The sequence below is a fragment of the Acanthopagrus latus genome, chromosome 12, assembly GCF_904848185.1.
Source record: "Acanthopagrus latus isolate v.2019 chromosome 12, fAcaLat1.1, whole genome shotgun sequence".
Lineage (NCBI taxonomy): Eukaryota > Metazoa > Chordata > Actinopteri > Spariformes > Sparidae > Acanthopagrus > Acanthopagrus latus.
In genome coordinates, this window is record NC_051050.1 from 8,281,156 (window position 1) to 8,305,297 (window position 24,142).

General features: G+C 42.1%; 1 protein-coding gene across 3 annotated transcripts in view; it reads right to left on the reverse strand.

The window, feature by feature from the left end:
- Positions 1-2,198: 2,198 nt before the first annotated feature.
- Positions 2,199-24,142, reverse strand: part of phf24 (PHD finger protein 24) — a 35,595-nt gene continuing 13,651 nt past the window's right edge. For 2 of the 3 annotated variants that reach the window (XM_037118274.1, XM_037118272.1), the window contains exons 3-9: positions 21,811-21,996; positions 15,126-15,204; positions 13,975-14,177; positions 12,224-12,390; positions 8,409-8,441; positions 5,855-5,926; positions 2,199-3,860 (exon numbers count right to left, since the gene is read on the reverse strand). In XM_037118274.1, coding sequence (XP_036974169.1) covers positions 3,764-3,860; positions 5,855-5,926; positions 8,409-8,441; positions 12,224-12,390; positions 13,975-14,177; positions 15,126-15,204; positions 21,811-21,996 — 837 coding nt within the window. In that variant the 3' untranslated portion in view covers positions 2,199-3,763. The remainder of the gene's footprint in view (positions 3,861-5,854; positions 5,927-8,408; positions 8,442-12,223; positions 12,391-13,974; positions 14,178-15,125; positions 15,205-21,810; positions 21,997-24,142) is intronic. The other variant, XM_037118273.1, reaches the window with a different exon arrangement.

A 24,142-nucleotide genomic window follows, 5' to 3' on the forward strand; every position in this document is an offset into this window, starting at 1 on the left:
TTGCAGGAAACCAATCCTAATGACAATGGTGTCATTATCTTCCTGCCATTACACTGCGCCATCATCAACATTTTTTCATCATAACACGTTAAAGCAAGAAAGTCGTCTTTGCTTCCAGCTGATTTGTTGTAAATAAACTTTGACGTACTGCAACAGGACAGTAAATTATTCACTATAAGCAAATGTAATATACTAGTTCTTGAAATAAATCTTCTAGCCTTGAGGTGGATGTTTTATATGTCCCAAGTTAAAAATAACGATAAAGATTCTTTTTGTGACACAGCAAGTGACGTTTACTAGAAAAAAGGGCTTCCTTTTCAGTCTAAATTATTATTATTACAGATTACAGATTATTATATCTGGTTAGATCTTCAGTTTTTACAGTGAAAGAGCCAAATATGGACACGATGGCTGATGGAATCGTCAGCATCCCCATCATCTGAAGATCACTGTAGAAGACAGTGAAATAAACAAAGAGCATACACACTGTATATAGTGTATTGCCGCTCAGCTAGTTAGCCAGAGTTAAAGTACAGAATAAAAGCAGAATTCAAATGTTATTTGTTTTAACTGAAGCCCGGGATGGTTTGATGGCCACAGGCAACATGGTGGTATGAGTCATGATGTAATGTTTGTGTGTTCACACTGTAAGCTCTGCTTTCCACAAGAGAAAAAAGGATTTGGGGATGAGCACCTGATGTGTTTGGCAAACTAAACTTTATCTAATGCAGGTTTTGCTGGAGGTGTTCCTGGAGCAGGGAGAACGGGGAGCAGGAGAGAAGCTCTCGAGGGTTAATGTTTTCCATGTCAGTGTCACAGAAACTTGAATAAACTGCCCTGCTCCTTAGTGTCTTATAAATAAAGATGTGCATGCAAATACAATATGTAGTAATATACTGCTGGTAAGAGGCTAGTTAGAATTCAATACGAATCATTACAGACCATATCCCGACACCGGCTTCATTTTCAGGTTGGCAAATACTGACGCTTGCTTGGTGGCCAGTTCCCTCTGATGTCACGGTCAGGGTGGGCAGCTTGAATGCTGAAATAATGATACGCCACTGTGTTCCACGCTTACAATCAGTGTGTAAACATGGGAGATCTGGCACACTTTAACACTGCTCCACTCCCTGATTGATGAGTAAATGAAAAGATGACTGAGAATGAAAATCTGGAGGGACGTCAGGCCATATTTCACAGTGAAATAACATAAATTGATGACCCATTAGCTCATGTTAGCAGTCAAAACATTACTGTTTTACTTCCGGGCTTTAGTGAGTGTGTCAAAGATGTCTATTGACACATCAGAATTAATTTAAGTCTTTACAATCAAACACACACGGCGGCTAGGAATGCTAACATTAGCTTACGTCTAATGGAAAATGATGTGATATCAAATGTGTATTTATTTATTTATGGATTTTAACATGCATTGTTATGGGAAAAATAGGTGCAATATCTAAGAGTTGAAGTCTTAAAAATTAAATGCTAAAATTATCAACAATTTAAAGGAATAACAGTTTTCATGTAACAACATTGCAATGTATCTACTGAAGTTAGCATGCTAACCTGCTAGCATTACTGCTAACATTACCCCAGTGCTTCAAACTCCCAGTCTGTACTGGTAGCTTCACGGTTGACTGAGATGATTTACAGCCATAGTTTGCAGCAGTTAGCGGCTGCCCCCTACTTGTTTTGAGTATAAATGTTATTGTTACATACTGCACCTTTAAGGAGACTTTGAGAAAATTTCCGAACGTGTGTGTGGCGACAAAAACAGATATCTTTGCTAAACTCTAACCAGGTGGTTTTTGTGCTTAAACCTAACAAGAGTTTTGATCATGAGATAAAATCAAAAAACTGAAGCTAAAGAACTGTAAAGTAGCAACATGGAGAAACTTAGTTTTATCATACACATGCACCTGTGGTCTGCATCGTTACTTCTGATGATTGCCTTGCTTGCAAAACCAGAATCAATTGAAATTGTTCAAGTCAGATTAATATTTTGATAAATTCCATGTATATTCTTTCTTGACAATCCAAATGGATGTTAAGACACATTAAAAGAAAATCAACTTTCCATAGCAATTATTATATTTCCACCTCATAGAAAACAGAAAATTAGTTAATTCCTAACATAATAAGAATAGCTGTTAGTATTAATAAACACACATGAGAAAAGACACAAACCCGTCGTCTGAAGAAGTAGAGTAAATGCCATGCATTTATTTCAGCGCTGTGACACATCCCTTCAAGGCAGTCAAGATTCATGTCATCACCATACTTTATTCACTAAGAGGACCTGGCATCGACCCTGCCTCACATGGCATAAACACTACATGAAGTTCTATTTGTTACAGTATGTTTCCAGTGAGTCTACGAGCAGTTTCATGTGCATTTACATTGTTGTGTAGCCTGTAACTTCATAGAATTCCCCCCTCTCATTTTCTTTGCCTATTAACAAAAAAAAAAAAAAGGACAAACGCCTGCACCATGTCTCCCATGGCCTCTCGGCAATTCATTACAGCGGTTATGTCGCACGGTCGCCCATCTCCATCTCATTTCCACAGTGAAAATAATGACACTTGAGCAGAGGGGGCGGGTGTTTCCACCTTCCTCCAGGTGCAGCTCTGAGCACGACAGGAACAAAATTCACTATATGGCAGTATATACACATCGCCTACAAGGTTAGCTTTCATTAACATTCACTTCACATCCCTTTTCACAGTTAGTACGTCAGAAGAACACTGATTCTTGAATGAGAATGGGGGAGAACAGAGGATATAGAATGAGGGGAAGGAGGGGGGTAAACAGAGGATATATTAGAGGATACAGGAATAAATACAGCGTTTTTTTTTTTTTTATGCATTACAACAATTCATACCAGTGTGAATAGCAGTTCCCATATAATATTACGTATGCAGATAGCCTTCATTCCTGTTTGGTATATGTTCCGCTAGTGGCAGCTGCAGGGTTAAATCTCCTCCCACAAAATAAAAAAAAATAATTAAAATTTTAAAAAAGCCTATCCAGTCGTCAAAAGAGTACCAATAATGAATCTGCATGTGCCTCCGTGTAGTGTAATTAACAACTCTGACGGTGAATAACACAATCCCATTACAGTAGCATGACGGAACTATTATTAGGACATCATGAGGCCCAAAGGAGTGAATACTTGAAAGAGTAGCAGCCAGTCACAGTAATGTGTACCCACACAGAGAGGTCGCGTTATGAAGCTGGGGGGGGGCAGCGTGGAGCGTAGTGTCATTTAGTACAGAGTGTGAGCGTCCTAGGAGCTTGTCTGATTGTATGCACGAACTATAAACCCAAAAACTTTTAGAAATATCCCTGACTGACTAGTCGCGAGTGGGTGGGTTGTCACCCTTGTCCTATCCCTCACATTTGTGGGAAGCTGTCGGGTTTTTTTTTTTGTTTTTTTTTGGGGGGGGGGGGGGGAAGTCGGGAACCTGTGACAGCCGCTGTCACTTGCATCGTCAGTGTGTCAGTCAGCGTTGTGTGTTGTCAGTGTTGTGGGTGTGTTTTTGTTTTGTTTTTTTTTTCTCGAGGTGACGCAGAGGAGGAGAGATTCTGTCGATGGCTTGATCTGCTGTCTCTCAGCGCTCCGTCCGGGGTTCGCTCGGTTGCCTTTGCTCGTGTCGTCGTGTCATCGCGTCCGTCTTCCTCCGCTCATCTGTTGACAGTGGGGCGCATCCTCTAGCTCTCTCTCCCTCTCTCTGCAGGGGTGCAGCGGAGGGCTCCTGGACTATAGAGGCAGGCGGATGTGCATGGCAGAGCTATTGGGGCGCGCAGCCAGAATGTAGATGGCACTCTCCTTTAAAAAGTCCGCCCAGGTCACCGGCCTGTTGAGTAAAGAGAGGGTTTACTTACAAGATGGAAGCTGTTTGCAAATACTTGTCTATTCAGTGTTTGAATGTAATTATAGCACATTGCGGAGCTTCCACGGTGACGTCAAATTAGCAATTGTGACGAAACACTGACAGACAATTCAGATGAGTTTAGAACCGTTAATGTTGCACTTTTTTTTTCTGGTTCGGGCACAAACGCTACTCGCTTAGGGTTTAGAAACGAAAACTACTTGGTGAGGTTTAGGCACCAACACTATGTGGTTAGGTTTAGGTTATGTGTTTGACCCACCTAGCCAACCCATATTCCTCCTGTGGTGATCTCAACTTTCTCCTTATGCTACCACCGTAGAGCAGTGCCTTGTGAAATGCGGCATGATGTACAGCGTTATCATTTGGAACTTTTCATAGCTGTTGTAGCTGATGTGTTAGGAGTCAGAACAGGCTGACAAACACACAAAATCGAGGATGATAATGAAAAGAGGCGTTGTTTGTCAGAGTTTGAGATCCCATGAAAAGACCAAAGCTGGCACTGAATCAAATCTAGTGACACGTATCAACTGCATAGTCAAAGCCAAATCTATCCTGTTCCTCTGTCCAATACATTGTTGTCCAATTAAAAAAATCACATCAGTGAGCCCATGTTGCACTGGGTCAAATGGGTCAAATGTGTTTTTAGGCCAAAAATAGTCCCTAACAAATGTATTTTTCAACTCTAGTTTGAGTGATATTTGTGAGAAAACTACAATGCGCAGCTGTTTCATAGATTTACACTGGCCTCATTAAAAAAGTATAAGTAAATAACTTTTAATTATGCATGTCCTCATAGGAACAAACAGGCGCCCACATCTTTTTAACCATCAAATTCAAGGACCAAACAAAGCCCAGTTTGAGACGCAGATCAAGGTTAATCACTGTTACAACACTGATCATATTTATAATGAGAACCAGCAGGCTTTACAGAAGCTCACAGACGCCAATTAAAAAGAGAGAGAGGCTTGATACGTGGACAGTTCACAATTGTGCTGCCGTGAGTGCTGGACACACATGCAGACAGCACAGCGCAGCCTATCTAGTAACATTATGTACAGATCTTTCTGTGATCGATGTCTTTTTACGTATGTCATGTTTCAAACATGTTCAAGGCCTTGCTTTTCCATCACACCCTCAAGGATTTCAAGGGACCTGTGAACCCTGGAATAAATGGCCTTGGACATGTTGTTCTTTTTTTGTCTTTTCAGGGAATTTTACACCACTTTAAAAAACAACACAGCTACCGTGTTTTTAGAGTAACTATCTCGCCTCTGCGCCGCTGTAATTTGCCTCACGCTGCTTTGAAAATTCAGTTCTGAAAAAAAAAAAACAGCCTTTGTGAGACATCCGTCTAAGCATGTTCTGCCAATTAGCATTCAACTTATTAAGACTCTCCCGTGTAGCCGTCTTTGTGGCCGTGGTTCCCTGCGGTCTCCTCCCAAAGTGCCGTTGCATTAGCTGAAATTATTGCAAAAATGTTGTAGTGTGACATGAGGTGAAGTCTCAAAATTCACGGCATGTCAGAGAGGACTTCATTATCCGGTAGCGGTTGGGAAGAGAGCTCGAGGTCATCTGAAGGGGGCAGCCAAGCCTGAGGCGGGAAGGTCGTCGGCGTCCATGCTGCAGTCATCTAGGTCGCATCGCGTCGCTCAAAATTAATCCCGCTGTTGCTGCCCATGAAGTACTGACTTCGGGGGACCCATTGCAGGGTCACAACAGCCACGTGTAGGCTGGACTAGCAGAAAGAGTCTGGGCTTATTCTAACAGGGTGAAATAAGTTAATGTAAATTGTACTGCTGAAGGGAGCATGCAGGCCTATGAAGCCTGTTAGATGTAGGAACCTGTGAGAAGAGAGCTACATTTCTATATACTGGAAGCCTATTACATTACAAGGTGCTTCTAATCATTCTGCTACCTGCCACACACACACTTGTTAAAAAAGATAAGAGAAGACAAACCTGCTTTCGTTGCTCCTTTCACTGCCAGAGCTGGCTGGGCTGCTCTCACATATGGGGCCCACGTGACTAATACTGTTGCGAAGGACAAAGGATGTAAAAAATAAAATTGAAAAAAAAAAAATATGAAAAAATAAAAAACAGACAGAAAAGAAAAAGTTAGTAGACATAGTGGTAGTACCTCGCTTGTCAACCTGCATTTAACTCTGTAATGTATGTTTTTTTTCAAAACTATCCTATCCTATTTGAACCTGTGAAAGATAATCTAACATTTAAATGAAATGTATGCAATTAGCATTTTCAGGGCTGTGTCGTTATCAGACAGTAGTAAACGTCAATTTTTGGAAGAAAAAGGAAAGTAACAACCAAAAGCCTCTGCTCCATTAAACAAAATTTAATTAATTTCATTAATCTCCATCAAAGTGTTTTGACGACATTCTACGTGGCATGCCAACAATGATGCGCCAGGACCTGTAAAGTCTGGGCAACACGGCTACATGGGATCAATTTTGGGCAGCCGCCATGTTTACGCCTTGCTCGCTTAAATTTCCTCGCTGAAATTCCACCCTTATCGCGTTTCCTTATGTTTCCTGTTTGCATTTTATGATGTACTTCCTCTGATTATAACTTTAAGAAATCACAGAGATTGATTATTCACATCAGTCACATCCCGCAGGTAATTCTTTTTGGTTGCTGATGCAGTTACCCTACTTCCCACCATGCACTCATTTCCACTCTTTGGACAGTTGACAGAAGAGGTGCATTGATGCCGTTACTGTCACATCCAGAGTCACAGTAGTGTTATATATAACTGACACATTCAACAGACCACCTTAATCTGTTGGAGTTGGTGGCTGCCAGCCTTGATTAACCCAAACAACTCTGCATCATCTCTCAGTGTCACTCCAAATGAGTTCCACCCGCCACTGCAGCAGCAGCACTTGACACACAGAAGGCACTCACCAGATTTGAACAGTTATTTCAATCTCAGTGTAGAAATATGATTGCTGCATAAATTGCAAATGGCGAATCATCCGTCAATCAACTTACAGTTTCAGCACTATTCTTGATGCTCTATTTCCCATTTTAGGAATGCAAATGTGGAACATACAGACTTCTCCAATCAGTGTACTGGCACAATGTAAATATTGACAAAAAAAATCTTACTTGCTAGCTTTTCTTGAGCTTTCGGACCTTTCTCGAACAACCCCTTACACCCCCTCTCTAACAACTGTCACTCCCTTACTGACAAAGAGCAACGGCGTGTGTGCTAGAGGTCCATATAAATTGAAATTCTGTGAGACTACCCTTAAAATGTTCACTGCTCAAGCTAGATAGAAGTTTGAGGCAACATTGTATTTAGAATCAAATATACCCTTCTCTAGTCTAGAAAACGGTAGACTTGTATATTTGATTTGACTTGATTGTCAAGTGTCCTACATATATGCACAGGGAGTGCTGCGGAACCCAAGCAGCTGAAAAACTTCAGAATGAAAAACAAAAAAAGAAATGCTGTTTTCGAAAGGTGTTGATACAGAGCAACAAAGTGGCACAGCCTTGTGCACTTCACTTGCAATCAGGAAAAGGCAATAACAATGTATCGGTACAAAGAACTTTATCATTTAATAACAACATTGCCGTGCAAAGACTTTCGTCATTTAATATAAATGTTTCGGTACAAAGACCTCCATCATTTAATAGCAATGTTGCAGTGCAAAGACTTTCACTGTTTAATAACAACATTTCGGTCTCCTGATTTTCTGTTATGCATCTGCCGATCCACAGGTGTGCAAAGAATAACTTTTTTGGCTGCATTTTCTTTTAGAATCCAAATCAAACAGGTCATGTCAAAATATAGAGCCACAGTGAGTCACTTCATATTCACCCATGTGGCTGGCTTCCACACCTGCATGACTCACTAGTTTTTGATCTTTCCCAGTCAGTCGGAAGCTCTTCTGATCAACCTTCTGATCTGACTGATGGCTGCTCGGAAAAACTTTTCCACTCTCACGCTGTTGCTCTTTAATGTCCGTCATCCAGCCATCAAAGGGGAGCAGACTTATTTGATATTTGCTTTTTAATGAGCATGAATGAGGTTGCAGGAGAGTGTTGTGCTTGGACCTGATGCACATAGTGTGCACACTCACACCCTTTATGTCCATAGTGTCCTCTCACATTGATAAGTGAGGCTTTTACAGCAAAGCTACCCTGCAGCGAACAAAAGGCTTTCTTTTTGATCCCTGTAATTAGAGGCCGGTCTGAATCACATCCCTGCTTCAGCATAACAAGACCTAATCATAAGAAGGGCCTTTGCGTTACCTTCTCATTAAAGTTAATTCAAAGGATGCAGTGTTCTGATTACTGTACGTTTAGAAAAGAGTTCCAGCGTGGCATTTAGAGGGTTCTCTCCTTATTTCTTGGAGTGCATGGGTTAAATTACGTATGAAAATCCAAAATTGAGGGGTTGTCTGAAAATACTCGAGGATGGCGGAGTGCTCGAGGGTGTTCAAGTGAGGAAGAAAGGGAGGCAAGCCATGCAGTGCTGAGTCACACTCACCCACAATTCATAGGAGAGCAGAGTCCCATGAGTCTGTGGGGAATGCCGCATGTTCAAAAGGTGAGAGGGATGGAATGGCACAGCACAGATTTGACAGCACAAGAAGGTTAGAAGCAGTAACAAACACGTGCACACAGGTACATATTCTCACCACACACCACAAAGAGAAATGTTAAACTTAATTCACTAAATTATCTCCGCCAAGGAGGCTGTGTGTCCATCTGTTGATTGGTTGGGTTGTCAGCAAGATTACACAGAAACTACAGAATGGATTTCTATGAAGCTTAACGTTGCTAACGCTAGTGAACGGCAGTGTTGCCAACGCTAGCGAGTGAGTGTTAGGGAGATGGCGTGCTATTGCCCTGTTGACTTTATTTTCTACAAATAGTAAATTGCCAAGATACCCAGATACTTTATACTATACAAACCTTGTTCGGAGCAGCAACCAACTGTCGAAATTCCAGCACACAGATAAGCCTTTCTGAAATGATTCATTTGCAATCATTATGGTGTTTTTAAGGAAATTAGATATTTTTCTTCTGCAGCATTCTAGCAGCTCTGTGGCTTTATTCTTACATAAAATGTTTTCTGTAAGACCTTTAGCACTGCAAAATAGGATGTTATTTGACATTTTCATTTAATTTCCCTGGGAATAATGCATGGATCTTGATTAAAAAATATCATGTAACGTAGGATTTGTGATTGCTGGTCTCTGAGTAAGCAAAATTTGATGGGATCCTAGATCTGCTGATTAAGCTGATGATTAAGCGTTCATACAATTCAGAGTGATACAGGGGTACTGAGTTTGATATTTTATTAGGGCTTGACTGATGAAAGGGCCTGTTGAGCCTTCACTCCACTTTGGTTTATAGTCGCTACTTACTGTGCAGATTTAAAGAGACGGGAGCGAGCGTTTTTCTAAACCTGTTCTAGTGGCAAATAAAATTATGAACCTAAAGATGAGCATTATATGACTACCTTAATGTTAAACTTTCACTTGTAATCTACTTTTACAGAGGATTTGAATACTTTTCAACCACTGACACACACACAATGTCACACAAACACACAGTGAGTGCAGACGAATGTAACCTCATCAGAGTCAATCAGAGCGTATTTTCCTGTCAGTACCACTCTGATGAGGTCTGTCTGTGTAAAATACTGATAAAGCAGCTTTTTTTCAAAATATCCAACGTGCTGTGCAGTATATAAACCATCTAGACTACAGAGGATGGACACAATGAAAGCAACAGCTGTACAACACAATTATCACCCGGCAGCGACTGCTTTTTTGAAGTTCGCCGTGTTCGTTTTTTTGTTCAGACTTCACCAGAGAGGTGTTGATCCAACCCTGTGGTCATTTTTGAGGCTGTGCTTTGTGTTGAAGGTTTGCACCAGATTGCGTTATATTGTGAAATGTGTCAAAAAAAAAAAAAAAATGCTGCCTTTCCCTTGATCCAGTATCAACAAACAGCCTCACAAAATGAAGTATTTGTTGTAGTACACGTGTTATTGAGTCCATGCCCTGTAGCCAGTTCGGGACGCCGAACCTTAATAGATCTTGGCCAAACAAAGCACAAACAGTTCTGCCTCAGGAGTCTGCAAAATACTGTCAGACTGAGCTCTGAGCAAAAGCATCATAAATCTCATACATGACAAATCGCTAACGGCAGGAGCTCAGTCATATTCAGCATCACGTGCCTGCTAACGACACGAGCAGCAGTGGTTGATTGAATTATTGAATGAAACATAATACTTTACTGATTTTAATATGAGGCATTATTTTTACATGCTTACTTGTTTTGACAGAGACATCAGCAGAGTGGGTTTGTGCTGCATTACCTGCAGAGTCATAGCTGTGGCTTTCGATTTGGCACCCTCGCTAGAAGACGTGTTAAATCATAAACGCTAACACCGGTGTTTAAATTCCCAACTCTCTAGGATGTCATGCATAATAAATGCTGAAAGTAAAGTTCCGGGGGGGGCACTTTCTCAGTTATTTATTTTTGTTCGGTGGTTTGATTTCTGAATATTATCTTCCCTTTCATCATCTTAGAGACTAAGCTTCATGGAATGCAAATGGTGTAATGGACGCACTATTACACCATAACGGTCCGTGCTTTAACTGTAATTTCCACCCTCCAATCTGTAAAGCTATACATACACAGACCAAAACAACAAAACAAAACATTGTGTTGCCCGTAACTTCTGGAGTGTCTGAGGTGTTGCTTTCCCCCTTATTAAAAACACTGATTTATGGAGATGTAGATGAGAGCTACTCTATTGCAGTGGAATTACAGAAGCTATGGTAGGCATACCTCAGTGATACACAGTAGGCATTACCCCCCTTCATCTGAGATCAGGGCACATTGGTGAAATACAATCAGTTAATTACTTCAGGTTGTGATTTAGGACCTTTTGCTTTAAAGGGAGTTCAGCAGTGTGGATTAATCAAACAAATGGATTGCATATTCATTAACAGAGCAATTTTACCATAGCGAAACTTTAGGCCTGCAATAACTTTTCGCGAGAGCATGTTGTGAATGCAACACTGGCGTATCATTAGATTTTATTATATTTTGCTCACTGCGGCAGCGGAAATGAGAGCAGTAAGAGTCACCAGGCAGTAAAGACGTGGGGCGTGCAGCCAAATGATTAACTGAATCTCGCTAGACTCCTTCGAGCCACGGAGAACTGCAGCATCGTGTACTTCTCTGTAGTTTTACCACCTCAAGCGACCGCTTTCGCATTGAAGAGTGCTTTTCAAGTTGTCATTCAATACTGGTACTATTTCTTCTGCAGAAACATGATGTTGCAATATGGTGGACTTGCAGAACACCACCTGCTCCCTCTGGAGATTATACAAAGCCCATTCTAAGGTAGCGCAACACAATGATTCTTAGCTTCAGATGGTTATATAAGAATGAAAACGTAATTATGAATACTATCTCTAGCCCTTAATTCCTACACACTGGACCTTTAAGTTGTGTTTCAAAGGCAGTGACAAAGTTCAAAATAATAACATGTTAAAGGCGTTATCGATAACCATTCAGCCGCTAGCCGGGGGTGCTAACACTAGCTAGCTGACATTAACAACGCTAACCCTTGCTAGCTAACGTTAATGCCGTCTACATTAGCCAGCTAACATTAAACTTTGCTAAGGCTGGCTACTGTTAAGTTGACAATGCTAACAATTGTCACAACGTTATCGTTTCTAACGCAGGCTAGCAAAGTTAGCAAGTACCGTTAGAAGAAGTGATACTACAAGCTATGAAAATGTTTTTTGTTTTGTTTTGTTTTGTTTATTTGTCTACTTAAAAATGTAATCCCTGACCGTTTACTAGCAGAGGCAGATCTGGACTCATTACTAACTTGGTTCTCGCAGGTTGAGTGAATTGATGTAACACTGAACAAGTCCTCTGTCGGAGGACTATATCAAATGATTTATCATTTGTTATATTCGGCGTGTAAAACAGTGTGTCATCTGTAAAGCAAAGACAATGGACACAGTAAATGTGGATTATGTCGACCACAGGGGGCATTATGTAGTGAGAAAAGAACACAGCTTGTAATCTTTCTTCCAGACTTCTGTCTAACTGTCTCTATTCCCCAAGCAGCCAAATCTTTATTCCTCTGCCAGCTGCAGTTTGCATAAAGATGAGATCCCAGCTCCCTGAACTCCTGCCAGACTTAGTACAAAGCATGACATGAAATACTTTTGTTTTCTCAGAGTTTTCAAACTGACGCTCTAGGTTTAAATATCACCATGCAGTGTTGGGCACAGGATTTACTGAATCTCCTTTTGGCTTGCTCACCTCACATTGCAAGACTGCGAGTCCTTGTTGAGCTTCTGGAACCAGGACTGCTGGGCCTGGCGGCATTCTGCCCTCGAGATCACGCCGTCTTTATCCAGGGCCAGACCCAGGAACACTGACCGTGCCTTGTCTCTCTCCTTACCAGTCAGCAGACGAACCAGTGAGTTCTGGAAAAAAAAAATCAAATTCAAACACTGTTAGATTAGCTGGCCTGGATCTACTCATTTGAATTACTTGTATCCATTCCCCTTCTATGCTTACTGTCACAGCAGTAATTTAAGGGCCTGGAAAAGGTATTTTAGGGCCTATTTATTTGGCCTGAATCATTCCCAATCACATTAGCACTGGCTGACATAATCGGCTAGCGCTGCTTCACCCCTTGCTACCCCAGAGACACACACAGTCCATAAATTCCAAATTTAATCTCCCAGACCTAAAACAAAGCACACTATTAAACTGCTGTTTGGTGATCTAGTGTCAATAAAAATGTGTAATTCAGGCACGTAGATGCAAGCCTGATTTTTTTGGACACATTTTCCCCTGAGCCTTTCTATCAAACAATGGCATTATTTAATCAATGCTCCTGCACTCTTTTCAAGCCTGATTAGAGAGTAATTTGGCTGACCAGACGAAGGTGTGCCTTTGTCAGACCCTCAGCCAACAGGGCTTGACGATAAGTCAATTTGTAAAGCCGAATTTGGAATTCTGCCCTCAGGATGTTTAAGAGAGGCTCATGAATCTTCTGTTTTTTTCTGCACATGATGTGATGTTTTGGTCACTGCAATTGCTGAACTCTGGCATGCATGTAAACACCATTACTTTGGCTATCGATGTTTGCAAGAGTCTGTTTCCTGTGTGGTGAGACAAGGCAAACCTTTTATCTAGTTGCTCTATAACACAAAGAGAATGAAATATTGTTGCCTAAAGCAAATGTCGGGTATTCTGAGGCAAGTGTTAAAAACTGAAGGGGACAGAATGTAAGCTGGATAATGCCCTGCGAGGCTCACAAGCCATGGTTGTAATGGATGTTGTCGTCAGGGGCTTCTTAGCCTCTTCTATAGCACCAATAGCACATTTACTGTGTAGTGTCCAATAGTAGCCCCAAATCCCAATATTTCTTCCTAGTTAACACTTGTAGGTTTTGCATAGTTGCATCTTGTACACCAATACATCTGTAGTACGACCTTCAGAACCTGTACTTTGGCAAAAGTACAAATCCAACATTGTGTCAAAACTCTGCTACAATAAAGTCCTGCAATCAAAACCATGCAACGTGCAATATGCAAGAATTTTTGTCCAAAATATTCAAAAAATTGAACAGTTTTGGTGTCATGATGTCTATGTATTTTATTGCAGAGATATATACTAAAGCTAGCATGCTAAACCAGCAAGCTCCTGCCAACGCACCTGTGTTAGCAGTGTAAGCAAGATTTACCACTCCCCCAGTACTCCAAGTTCAAAGTCTGGAACCACTAGCCGCACAGCTAATTGAGCTAACTAGCTGCAGTTAGCTCAGTTAGCCCCAATTTCTTTGAAGTATGACTTAGTCAGGTGGGCAGTTCTTGCATGTTGCACCTTTAGGTACTGTGCTTGAGTGAATGTACTTAGTTACATTCAACCACTGTGTGCAAGACAAGTTCTAGTTATAGGTGTTAATTTAGGGATTTCGGGGTGCTATTAGATATAGTAGCAAAATCAGAATGCTCATAAGCTGTTTTATAATTCCCTTTCCCCCTTGTAAAATACTTCACCTCTGAGCGTAACTTCCTCAACACTGCCAGGGACTCATAGTAGAGGAAGTCCGACCATTCGATTTGACCCTTCTTCTCAGGATCCAGCGCTGCAAACTGGGCCAGGACCTCCTCCTCTTGCTCGTCAGTCAGGTCCTTATCGAACAGCTGCTTGGACGCAAAGTGGCGGTACTGCAGCAGCTCATCTGACACCAGGCATGACTCTACAGCGGCGAGGAACAATTCATCACATCAGACCTAATTAGTCACCGAGCAGTCTTCCAAATATAATTAACTTATCGTGACTCATTCTCTACAAAAGCGCAGACCACCTCCCACTGATTGCCCTCCATCCAAGCTGTGGCATAATGACGTCGCATTTGGAAGTAGACAAGCGTGAGGGCAAATAATGAAATAACTCTGAAAATTAGATAAAAAAGAAAAAAAATCAAAGGGAATAAAGTTTCTTCAGTTGTCTCCTCTGTGAGGTGATTTCAGCTGTGAGACCAGTGCTGAGCTTAATGTGTTTCTTCTGACGAAAGCAAACTTGAAAAAGATGCAGTGTCAGGGAACAGGGGTGGCTTAACAAATTAATTTGGTTGGCAGGAGAATGTCGATCGACAATAGAGGTGCGCAAAATGTCCCCTTCATGGACCCTTTCTTTTACGACACGTGGTGGGGAGAAGATAAAATGGAGGTTTTCTAGAGGCACAAATCAAACCAAGGGTTGTCGTTTAAATGTATTATGGTTCTTTTCTTTATGAGCATTGTGATAATACCAGGTTTGCCACATCAACCCAAGAGAAATCACCTCAGCGGAAGAAGACGTGTCGGAAATGTCCGGTTGCCTCTGTTAACATCAGCACTACCGACGACTACTGATGATGTGTGAGGGTCTTAAAAGGTTGTCCCACTTTTAAAGGAGGTAAATCTGTTAAGAGAGGCAAGGGGGTGCTCGATTTAGGACTGGGAGTGAAAATTGGTATTGGGATAATGTTCATCACCAAATTATTGACATGATGGTTCGAGGCTATCAAAATTGAGATGTTACTAACAAAATCACCATCCCTAAAAACATATAACACATTCCATAACTGCCAGATGCTTGTTGAAATGGACTGCCTCCTGAATTTCAGCATAATGTATGTTCTAACCTGGATCCAGTGACTCACCTGGTATGATCTTGCACTGCTTGAAGGTCTCCATGAGGCTGTACATCTCCTCCTCCGTCAGGAGCAGATTCAGATTATCCTGCAGCAAAAGGGTGAGACGAGGGCTGAGACTTACCCTTGATGAACAAGCGATGCTCAGCCAATTTCTTTTATAGTCAAGAGGTGCATTACCTTATTTTTAATAAGTGAGTTTGCTCTAATTATGCAGTGTCCCAACTGTACCGCCTGCAATTAGCCAAAGTAGTGGATTATGATTCCATTTCAGCAAATCTGCTGTTTCCCAGGTGATTCACATGATGTGCTGTTCTGACACTCTTTTAATAATTGCATATTTAGTAAAAGACAGCCCTAAAGAAAAGGGGTGATTTCCAGTTAATTTCAATTAAGATGTTTAAATCCAGAGTGCCATAAGCCTTGATTTTTTTTTGTTTTGTTTTTACATATTTTCAATTGCAAAATATGCAATGTGCGTTGCTTGTATGTGCTAATGCACAGTATCATGTTTTTTTGTTTTGTTTCTTTCGCTTAAAGGTCTTATTTGTGGGGCACCATTTAGTTGTAGAGCAGCGTCCCATGTACAGAGGCTTTGTCCTCGCTGCAGCGGACCTGGGTTCGACTTCCGACCTGGGTCCCTTTACCGCATGTCACTCCCCCCCTCTCTATCAACCTGTCCCGAATCTCATTCATTCCTATGCTGTCAAATACTGATGCAACCAGTTATACGACCTTATAATGTAAGAACTGGCCTCCTGTTGAAGACACACACTGAACAAATACAGGACAACATACCACTAGAGTAACCATCATCTAGTTGGTTGGCTCAGTGAGTCGTGCAGCTATTGGTCAGGACTGGGAGCATGGAAAGTGTTGGTGATTACATCAATAGTACAGGGGTTTTGGGCCAGGTTGGGCTGGTTTGCATGCTGACTTGATATCTAACTAGATATCTCAACACACTGCACAGACCTCATAGTGTCATAGTGTCAAAAATGATTACATACTGACCCTTTAACTTACTCAAAATACACAAGACCCTGATTAAACTTACAGATTTAAGTATTTCGAAACATTACGTGACTAAGACATCTGAAGGTGTCTGTAATGTTCCGTATATATTTCTTCCCTGCCTGCTGTAGACATCAGCAATTCCGCGGGCAAGGGGAAATCACCAGGGACATTGATTTGAATATTTATGTTTGTATTTTCAATTCTACATTATTTATCAGATAAGTGGCATGATTCAACTTTAATGGTCCCTCTGGGATTATTGAGGTGAGTCAATTCCAGCTTGTTTACATAGTCTCTTAATCACCTCTGCAATCGGTCAGGACGTCATAAAACCCACATTATGCAATCTGAACAAAAACGCCGCCCACCCACAGGAAAAAACAAAAACAAAAGAAAAACACACTCAGCTGCAGAAAGGATATGTAATAAAAAGGACGGATACAGATTTGATTACCACAGACAATAATTAGCCATGCTTTAGTATGGACTGCAGCACCAAGAAGATATTTTGTGTGTATTTTCGGTTGGACTTGAAGTTGAGGGAGCTGATTAAAAGGCTGCCTTCGCCCACACGCTGGACTCCGCACCTTTCCCCCGGTCTTTACTATGCAGGAAGGTTGCTTTCACCCACAAAATAAACAAGGCCACATGGCCTCATTATATTAGACACTGGCAGCTGAGCATGTGCGCCAACAAGCTGTGTGATGTCCTCCTGCATTTCTTCAAGCTGTCATCAAGATCACAGCAACTGCCAGCACCCTGCCGCCCCACTGTCCGCAGCATTTTTAGCGATCGAGAGTGTGGACTGGATGCAAAGCTAATTATTCATTCATTTATTCATTTGCACTGCCTTGAATTTTACCCGCTAATATCCAGGTGCGGCAATTGCGTGGTCGTGCGAAATGTATTGATATTTTGAGCCACCCTCGTTCACTCGATGAGTTTCTGCGTCATGTGGTTGGAGGTTTTATTCCACATTGTGACTTTTGCTGAATTGAGTCCAAGAAGAATGCTGTAAAAGCTTTAACAAAAAAGAACTTGTTGGAAGTCTGTGATCGAGGTTGAAAAGATGTCTGAAATGGTGTTGAATGTCACTTGTATATCAATAATGAACATTAATAATACTTCCTTCAGGTTCCTCAGTGGATGAATTTTGAATGTTCAAGAAAGAAGCTTAATAGACCATATTAATACATGAACCACATGAGGTTATGAAATGTGTCATTTTTACAGCAAAATACAGATCCAAATGTGCCTCCAGATTTTCCCAATCCAACATATTTTCAGTTGCTGATCCCTACGTTTAAAAAAAGACTTGTGCTAGAGCACAGCAGCATTACATTATCCCGTAATTTTCCAATTAGGAGCGGTATATCGAAGGAAAATGGCTGCTGTGCGAATAAGATCTATTGCTGTATTTTGGATACGTTTTGCTCAGTGGGTAATGATACAGGGATCTCACTCATATGACGAAACTCGCTCATGAGTTTCCTTTCAAGGTGAAAAAGAATGAAACTCTGAACCGGGATAATAGTCTCACGTCCCGTCTGCAGCACTCCAAAAAAAAGGAGGATACAGTCTGGGACACTGTGTCCTTTTGATATATGTCATTATAACGGAGTGGAACTGTTAGTATGAAGTGGCTTGGCTGAGTGAGAGCTATGGCCACACAGGGCCGTCGCTGTCACACTGACAAAACGCTCCATTCTTTCTTCCACATGGTTTGAGCTCGTCTTCTGGTCGCTGCTGTCTGCACTTTATCAAGGCCACCAAACACGGGAAAGGTTTAAGAAAGGCCGGCCTCCTCAGAGCAAAATATAGCATTAGGAACAGAACCAGGGTACCTCAGATGCCTTCAAATTTAGTCCAGTCACCAGAATAAATACATCGCCATTTCACCATTCAGGTTATACGTATAGGACTTGACTTTCATGTTGGGATGTGGAGGGGACATTGCTGCTGCCGAGTGAGAGACGACGGTTCAAGATGGCATCTGAACATTTGTGAGTATGGAGCCACTGGATATTTTTTAAAAAGACGCCGGGACATTTTCCAGCCATGTCAGTGGCAAGACATTGGGATAGTTTGAGGTCAAATTAAAGCACATATCTTTAATGAGATTTCCTGATTGTCGGTGGCGATAGAACCAGTTAAGACAAGAAATGATCTTGATGATGATTTTCATCGATTTCACAGAGCGCTGTCTTATTTTGTAGGCTAACCTGGAAGATAGCGTTGCCGTGCTTCCTCCTGCAAAAAGCGACTGGGATTCCTCTGGTGGTCTTTGAAGCTCTGTGGCGAACGCAAGTTCATGAACCTCACACGATTTGCTCAGCGGGATAATCTTCACAAACTGGAACTACATTTACGATTTTTGAAGCCGCCAGAGGTAGAAAGCTAACGTTAGGCTATAAACAAAATTCAACGCAGCCACATGACTTTGTCGCACCACCACTAAGCATCTTACTACAGGGTACTACACTCACTATAAATTGTCATTAAGTTGGAAAGTTAGAGTCAGAGAGGTATGTGTGACATAATGCTGCCTGAAAAGACGAATTAGCGAGTAGATGAGTTTGTGTTCGGTGTGATGATGTTTAATGTGCTCAACATCCTCTGTAGTCTCATTTAGCCACTCGTGCAAAGACGTCAGCATCAATGGGCGTTAACACTTTTAACCACTTTAAGTCAAGGGAACTGGACCGGCTATTATGCTCATGTCAGTGTAAGCCGCAGTTTACTCTGAAGGCTGCAAATCCACTCGCCATTATCTCTCCTATCCATTCTACCTCCGTCTCATCCTTTTATTGGTTTTTTTTTTAGTCATCAGTAATAAGTTTCCTACAGTGCTCAGTGTGCTGCAATTCATAAAGCAATATCTATCATTTGGAAAACGAGATGAGAATCGACAAACGAGAGCCAAACGAGCCTGCCATCATCAGCAAACTGCTTCCTTTGTTTGTTTTCACGCCAGGCACCGCTTCGGCCCATCTCTGATTTCTTGTGTCGCTATGTTCACCAAACGCTACTCACCGCTATTATTATATGGTTATGTCAAAAATGCGTAACCTTGAAAGGGATTTAAGGATTTACGCAACACCTCGTGACAGCATCCGGAAAAATAGCTTCTTAAGGATAAGAATAAAGGCCCCGGGAGGGAGGAAGTGTAATAATAACAACACATTCTAATCTTATTCTGGCAGCTCGCATAAATAGTTCTTTGTGAGCGTCTTGTTCAGAAACATGACGGCATTGATTGCGCGTTCAAGCGGCTTTAAATATTCCAGATGTAGCCTCGGCGCCGGAGCAGAAACATTCCTCTCGTTCACATAAAAGTCGCACAAATCAATACGTCGACGTCATCGATGAATCAGATGGCTGGGCGTGATGACAAACTAGGTCACATAAGAGAATTAGCAACCCAACCATGCCTTTCTTTGCGTCTGTGGAGCATTTGAGTCACTTTTTTTTTTTTCCCCCCCACAAACTCCATTCTCATTATCCTCAATCCCAGCTGCAGCAGAAGCACATGCTTTCATTGAATACGCCCCGATAAGCTCGGACACACCAGTTTAACAGGAACATCCTCTAGCTAAGCAGACGCTTTTCCCAGGAGTTGACGGAGACGGACCAGAATTGACCGTATTCAACCATGTGGACATAAACCACTGAAAACATCCGCGTTATCCACACATCCTGCTTTGAATGTGCTCTTTAATACTCTTTTACAACGTCCTCCTTGACCAAAGCACGACCCCGGGATCTAGCACCATTAAAAGAAGAAGTGAGTACTGTTAAGAGGGGTCACCCATGTTCATGAATCCATTGGCTACCAATGGGCCATACATGCAGCAGTCCCCCTTTGAAGGCTGACTGTAAATCCACTTTCAAGAAGGAAACTGAGTCCATCTGCCAGCAGCCGGTCTCCAGCGCCTGTGCGAAATGAAATGTCAGATGCGACAGAAGGGGGGATTTGTAACAGCTGAGTGACGCGTGCTGACCGGGAAAAAAAAAAACAAGAAAAAAAGCTGCTCTCTTTCACTATCAAGATTAGAATTCACGATTTAAATAAAACAGTGCTCCCTCTCCCTCTTCCTCTCTCTGTCTCCCTCATTGTATTGTCTCATTCCGCCCCCATTCACAAACACACACACACAAACACACACAAACACAGTGGCCAGCCAAAGAAAGAGGACCTTTCAGTGTCCTCCCTCGGATTGTGTGAAAACATCCCCCCTCTAAACACAACTTTGGCAAACGCTTCTTCTCCTCGCTGGCTGCCGAAAGACAGCGAAGCGCCCCCCCCCCACTTCACTCTAAGAGCTCCTCCAGCGAAAGCACTCTTCGGCTGTTTATGACTCGATTAAAACAGATTGCATTATGCCTCTAACCGGGGCGGTGATCACCAGAGAGTCATTGGCTCTGGCGTTTTTGCCCCGGATGCCTGATGAGAGGCTGGGAGTTTGTTTTATTATTTTGAAAAAAAAAAAACTAAAAAAACTCAACATTTTCCGCCTCGCTTCATGTGAACGGCAGCTCGTACGTAGTGTTTACCGCAAAACAAGGATGGTCCATTTTCCAACAATTTTCTTGCACATTAAAAAGACAATTACAGTTTGAAAGAGCGTAATTTTCGCATTGCGACAGCCCCCGTTTTAATTATAACTTGCGGAACGGTCTTTAACAGTCTAGAAGCTGGAGCAGGTGGAAGTTTCGGGCAGCAACGGTTAATTTGCTGCTATGACAACTGTCGCTGGCGACTCACTCAGCGGGAGCCAATTAGTGTTGCTAACACCCTGACATTTAAAGGACATAGAGCCATCCTCAGCAAAATGACCTCTACCTGTGTTCCGTCGAAATGTTTGCTCTGAAGGAAAGGACTGCTGACTGTTGCGGGGCTGCTGCGGGGCTGTTTTTTCGTCTTCCATATGGCTGTTGCATTGCCGTTATATGACGGTTGCATGGCTGTTGTATGTCTGGACTGCTAGCTGCACGGCTAATATAAAGAGTCGTCCTTAGGTGTCGTCAGCGAGATGCCAAAACTTTGTCAGATGGGATTAACAGACGTTTGTCATTACTACTCTAACTGTACGGTTGGCTTTAATTAATACATTACAACTTTTGAATGCCATGATCAGTGTTATATTGGTAAAAACAAAGACACTGACTGCTATAGACAAGTTCAGGAAAAGAACCCAGGTAGGACTTGTTATCTAATTCTGTTCATGTTAGAAACAAGTTAAGCTAAGCCAACCAGATAACAAATTGCTCACAATTCAGTTTTTTATACTGTTCATGAATTAAAAGCATGACAATTAAATCTTTAAATTAGTAGATTTAGGACTACCTTAGCAGTCAGTTGACGCAATAACTCTTCTCTGAAGCACGCAGATGTCCTCACAGTCACCCAGTCATGATGCTAAATGCTAAATGTTTCATTTGGATTCACTCAAGAAGCTGCTTTATTTATACCGCTCTTAAGTAGCAGGGCGAAGTACAATAAGGCTTGCTGCTGATCTTGGTTACACGGGGTAAAAAAAAAGCAGTTGAATCAAGAGAAAAGAGAAACACGGTGACTATTTCCTGGAACAAAGGCCTATTTTTTGCATTGACATTTATGAAACCTACATGTTTGTTGTCCAGCAGGAGATGGTGGGAGTGAGCTGTCCAGACTTACACAATAGTAGCAGCTCCAGCCAGTAACGGTGTGGGCTGTATCTCTCATCTCCTGCAGGGCCTCGGCACGCAGGTAGCCCAGCTCCCTCAGGCAGCCGTCGTGGAACACCCGCGTGCAGATCCGGCAGGGGTACAGGTCGTCGGCGGTCCACACCTCGCACACGTCACACATCTCGTCACTCGTGGGCTGACATTAAAAGAAACAAAGAGATCGCGAGTCAAGAGATCATTGTTGCCAGTTTGATCAATTGTTTGATTCGACGGACAGCTTCACCTCCCGCCCATCAAAGCTCTGAGGTGAGCTGAGAATGAGGCATCAGTCCGTCAGTGGTAGGAGTTTGGTTTTATAACGTAGTAGTAGTTTGTGTTGTGTTATTTGCTCACAGCCTGAGATAGATCGCTAAGGTAGTTTTGATTTTGACTTGGAGACTGGTATCTGTGCCCTTGTCCAACATGCGTACATTGTCATCCCCTCTCCGGCTTTCCTGCAGACCCCATTACACTCAGCTGTCAGGCTCAAGGAAGATGACTGCAGAGCGCATGACTGGTTAACCGAGCCAACACTCTGTCAGTTTCCATCCCTGAGGTTTTTTGTCTCTATTGCAGTGCCGCAGCACCGGCTACGGGGCAGTGGACACATAACAGATGAGACCTTGTCAAACTTTCTAAGTCAAAGCTTACCTTATGGTTATGGCCCACCTTATGTGACCTAATGGCTCTACAGGCTTCCGCCGTTGTAGTCCCAGATCAAATGAGATGTAGGCTTTCAATTGGGACTGTGATTCATGGAGAAGGTCATTTATTAGTTTCTACGATGCAGCGATTATATCTAGGAAAATGAGGACTGATAATTACAAGTGAACTTACAGGCCTCAGTTTGATCATTATGCCACGCAGTAACAAACGGCATACTGAGTGTAGCTACTCTTAGGGCCCTCACACACCAGGCTGATGGTCAGGAATTGGCCAAAGTCAGCAGTGGAGGCCTTAGGATGTTTGAGGGGCAAGGGCAAAACAAAGGGCATCGGGGGGGGGGGGGGTGACACCAGTGCACTGAAAGTCTTGATATATCTATAGTGAAGAGAGGGCAGTTTTCCGTCTGTATCACTGGTGCACAGTTAACATTTTGGCTTGTTGGCAGAGCTACAGTACAGCCGATTGGGTGTCAAGCAGATTTTGATAATTCTTGCATACAATGGGAAAAGAGTTTTAAAGGTCAGAGAACAACATATTAAAGGTGCAATATGTAAGAACTGGCCACAGCTAATTTCTGCTAACTGCAGTTATCAGTGATCTGGTAAGCTCAGTAAGCTCAGCATCAGTTTACCATGCCCAGACTGGGCGCTCGGAGTACCAGGGGAAGTGTTAATGTTGTTGACTATAGGATGATCATCTTCCAAAGTGGCAACTGGGTAGCATGCTAGCTTCAACAGATATCTTTGCAACACAAAACTCAGATGTTTTGGACATAATGTCAAAACTGCTTTTCTTTGCATTCTGCTGATCATTTTAGTACAGTTATTAATACATACTGTACATATTACATAAAGCTATGTAGAGAGTGGTTAATTAAACTAACATGTTAAAATGAATTAAAGAAAAAAAAAGATTTAATTTTGTTTCTTCAATGTCAGTGTGGTTAAATGCTCAACTCAACATGCTGATGTACAAGTGTATGTCATCAGCTTAACATTATCAAGTGACAATATGTCTATGGATGTCAAAGAGAACAAAACCATACACCATACTTTACATGAGTACCTAAAGGAAGAGCTACTAACAGATACCTTCTGCCAAACCAAAATAAACTATCAAAAGTCTTAGCCTGGCAGAAACATCCCATTATATCGCTTTAGTCATTCTGGTCTAGATATGATTTGCATTAACCTTTAAAAGTTCCCAAGTACGCATCTGTTTAAATTGCAAGGTAGACGCTTTTATTTCTGTACCTCTCGTCGAGTGCAGCTTTAGCAGCACAGCAAGTTGCCAGGCAATGTTTACTCGTTGCAAAATAGCAAACCTGATGGTGTCAGTGCTCCTGTGAACTCCATCCCCTGTTGTCAAGCGTCACCCTGGATATGGTCACCTCTCTGAGCCAACTAAAGCAGCCCGCCCACAAGATGCACGCTGTGAAGAGTCCTCGTGCACAACAGCAACACCTCTCCCTGCTAGTGTGGGAATGAGTAGCCTTGCAGAAAACTACATTTAACTATTACTTTCTCACCTTCAACAAGGCTGTTTGGATAACACCTAAGAGTGCCTTTACAGTCTGGCTGATCTACCTTATCATAATGCCCAACTTACTAGAGGAAAAGAGATAATACGCTCCTGTT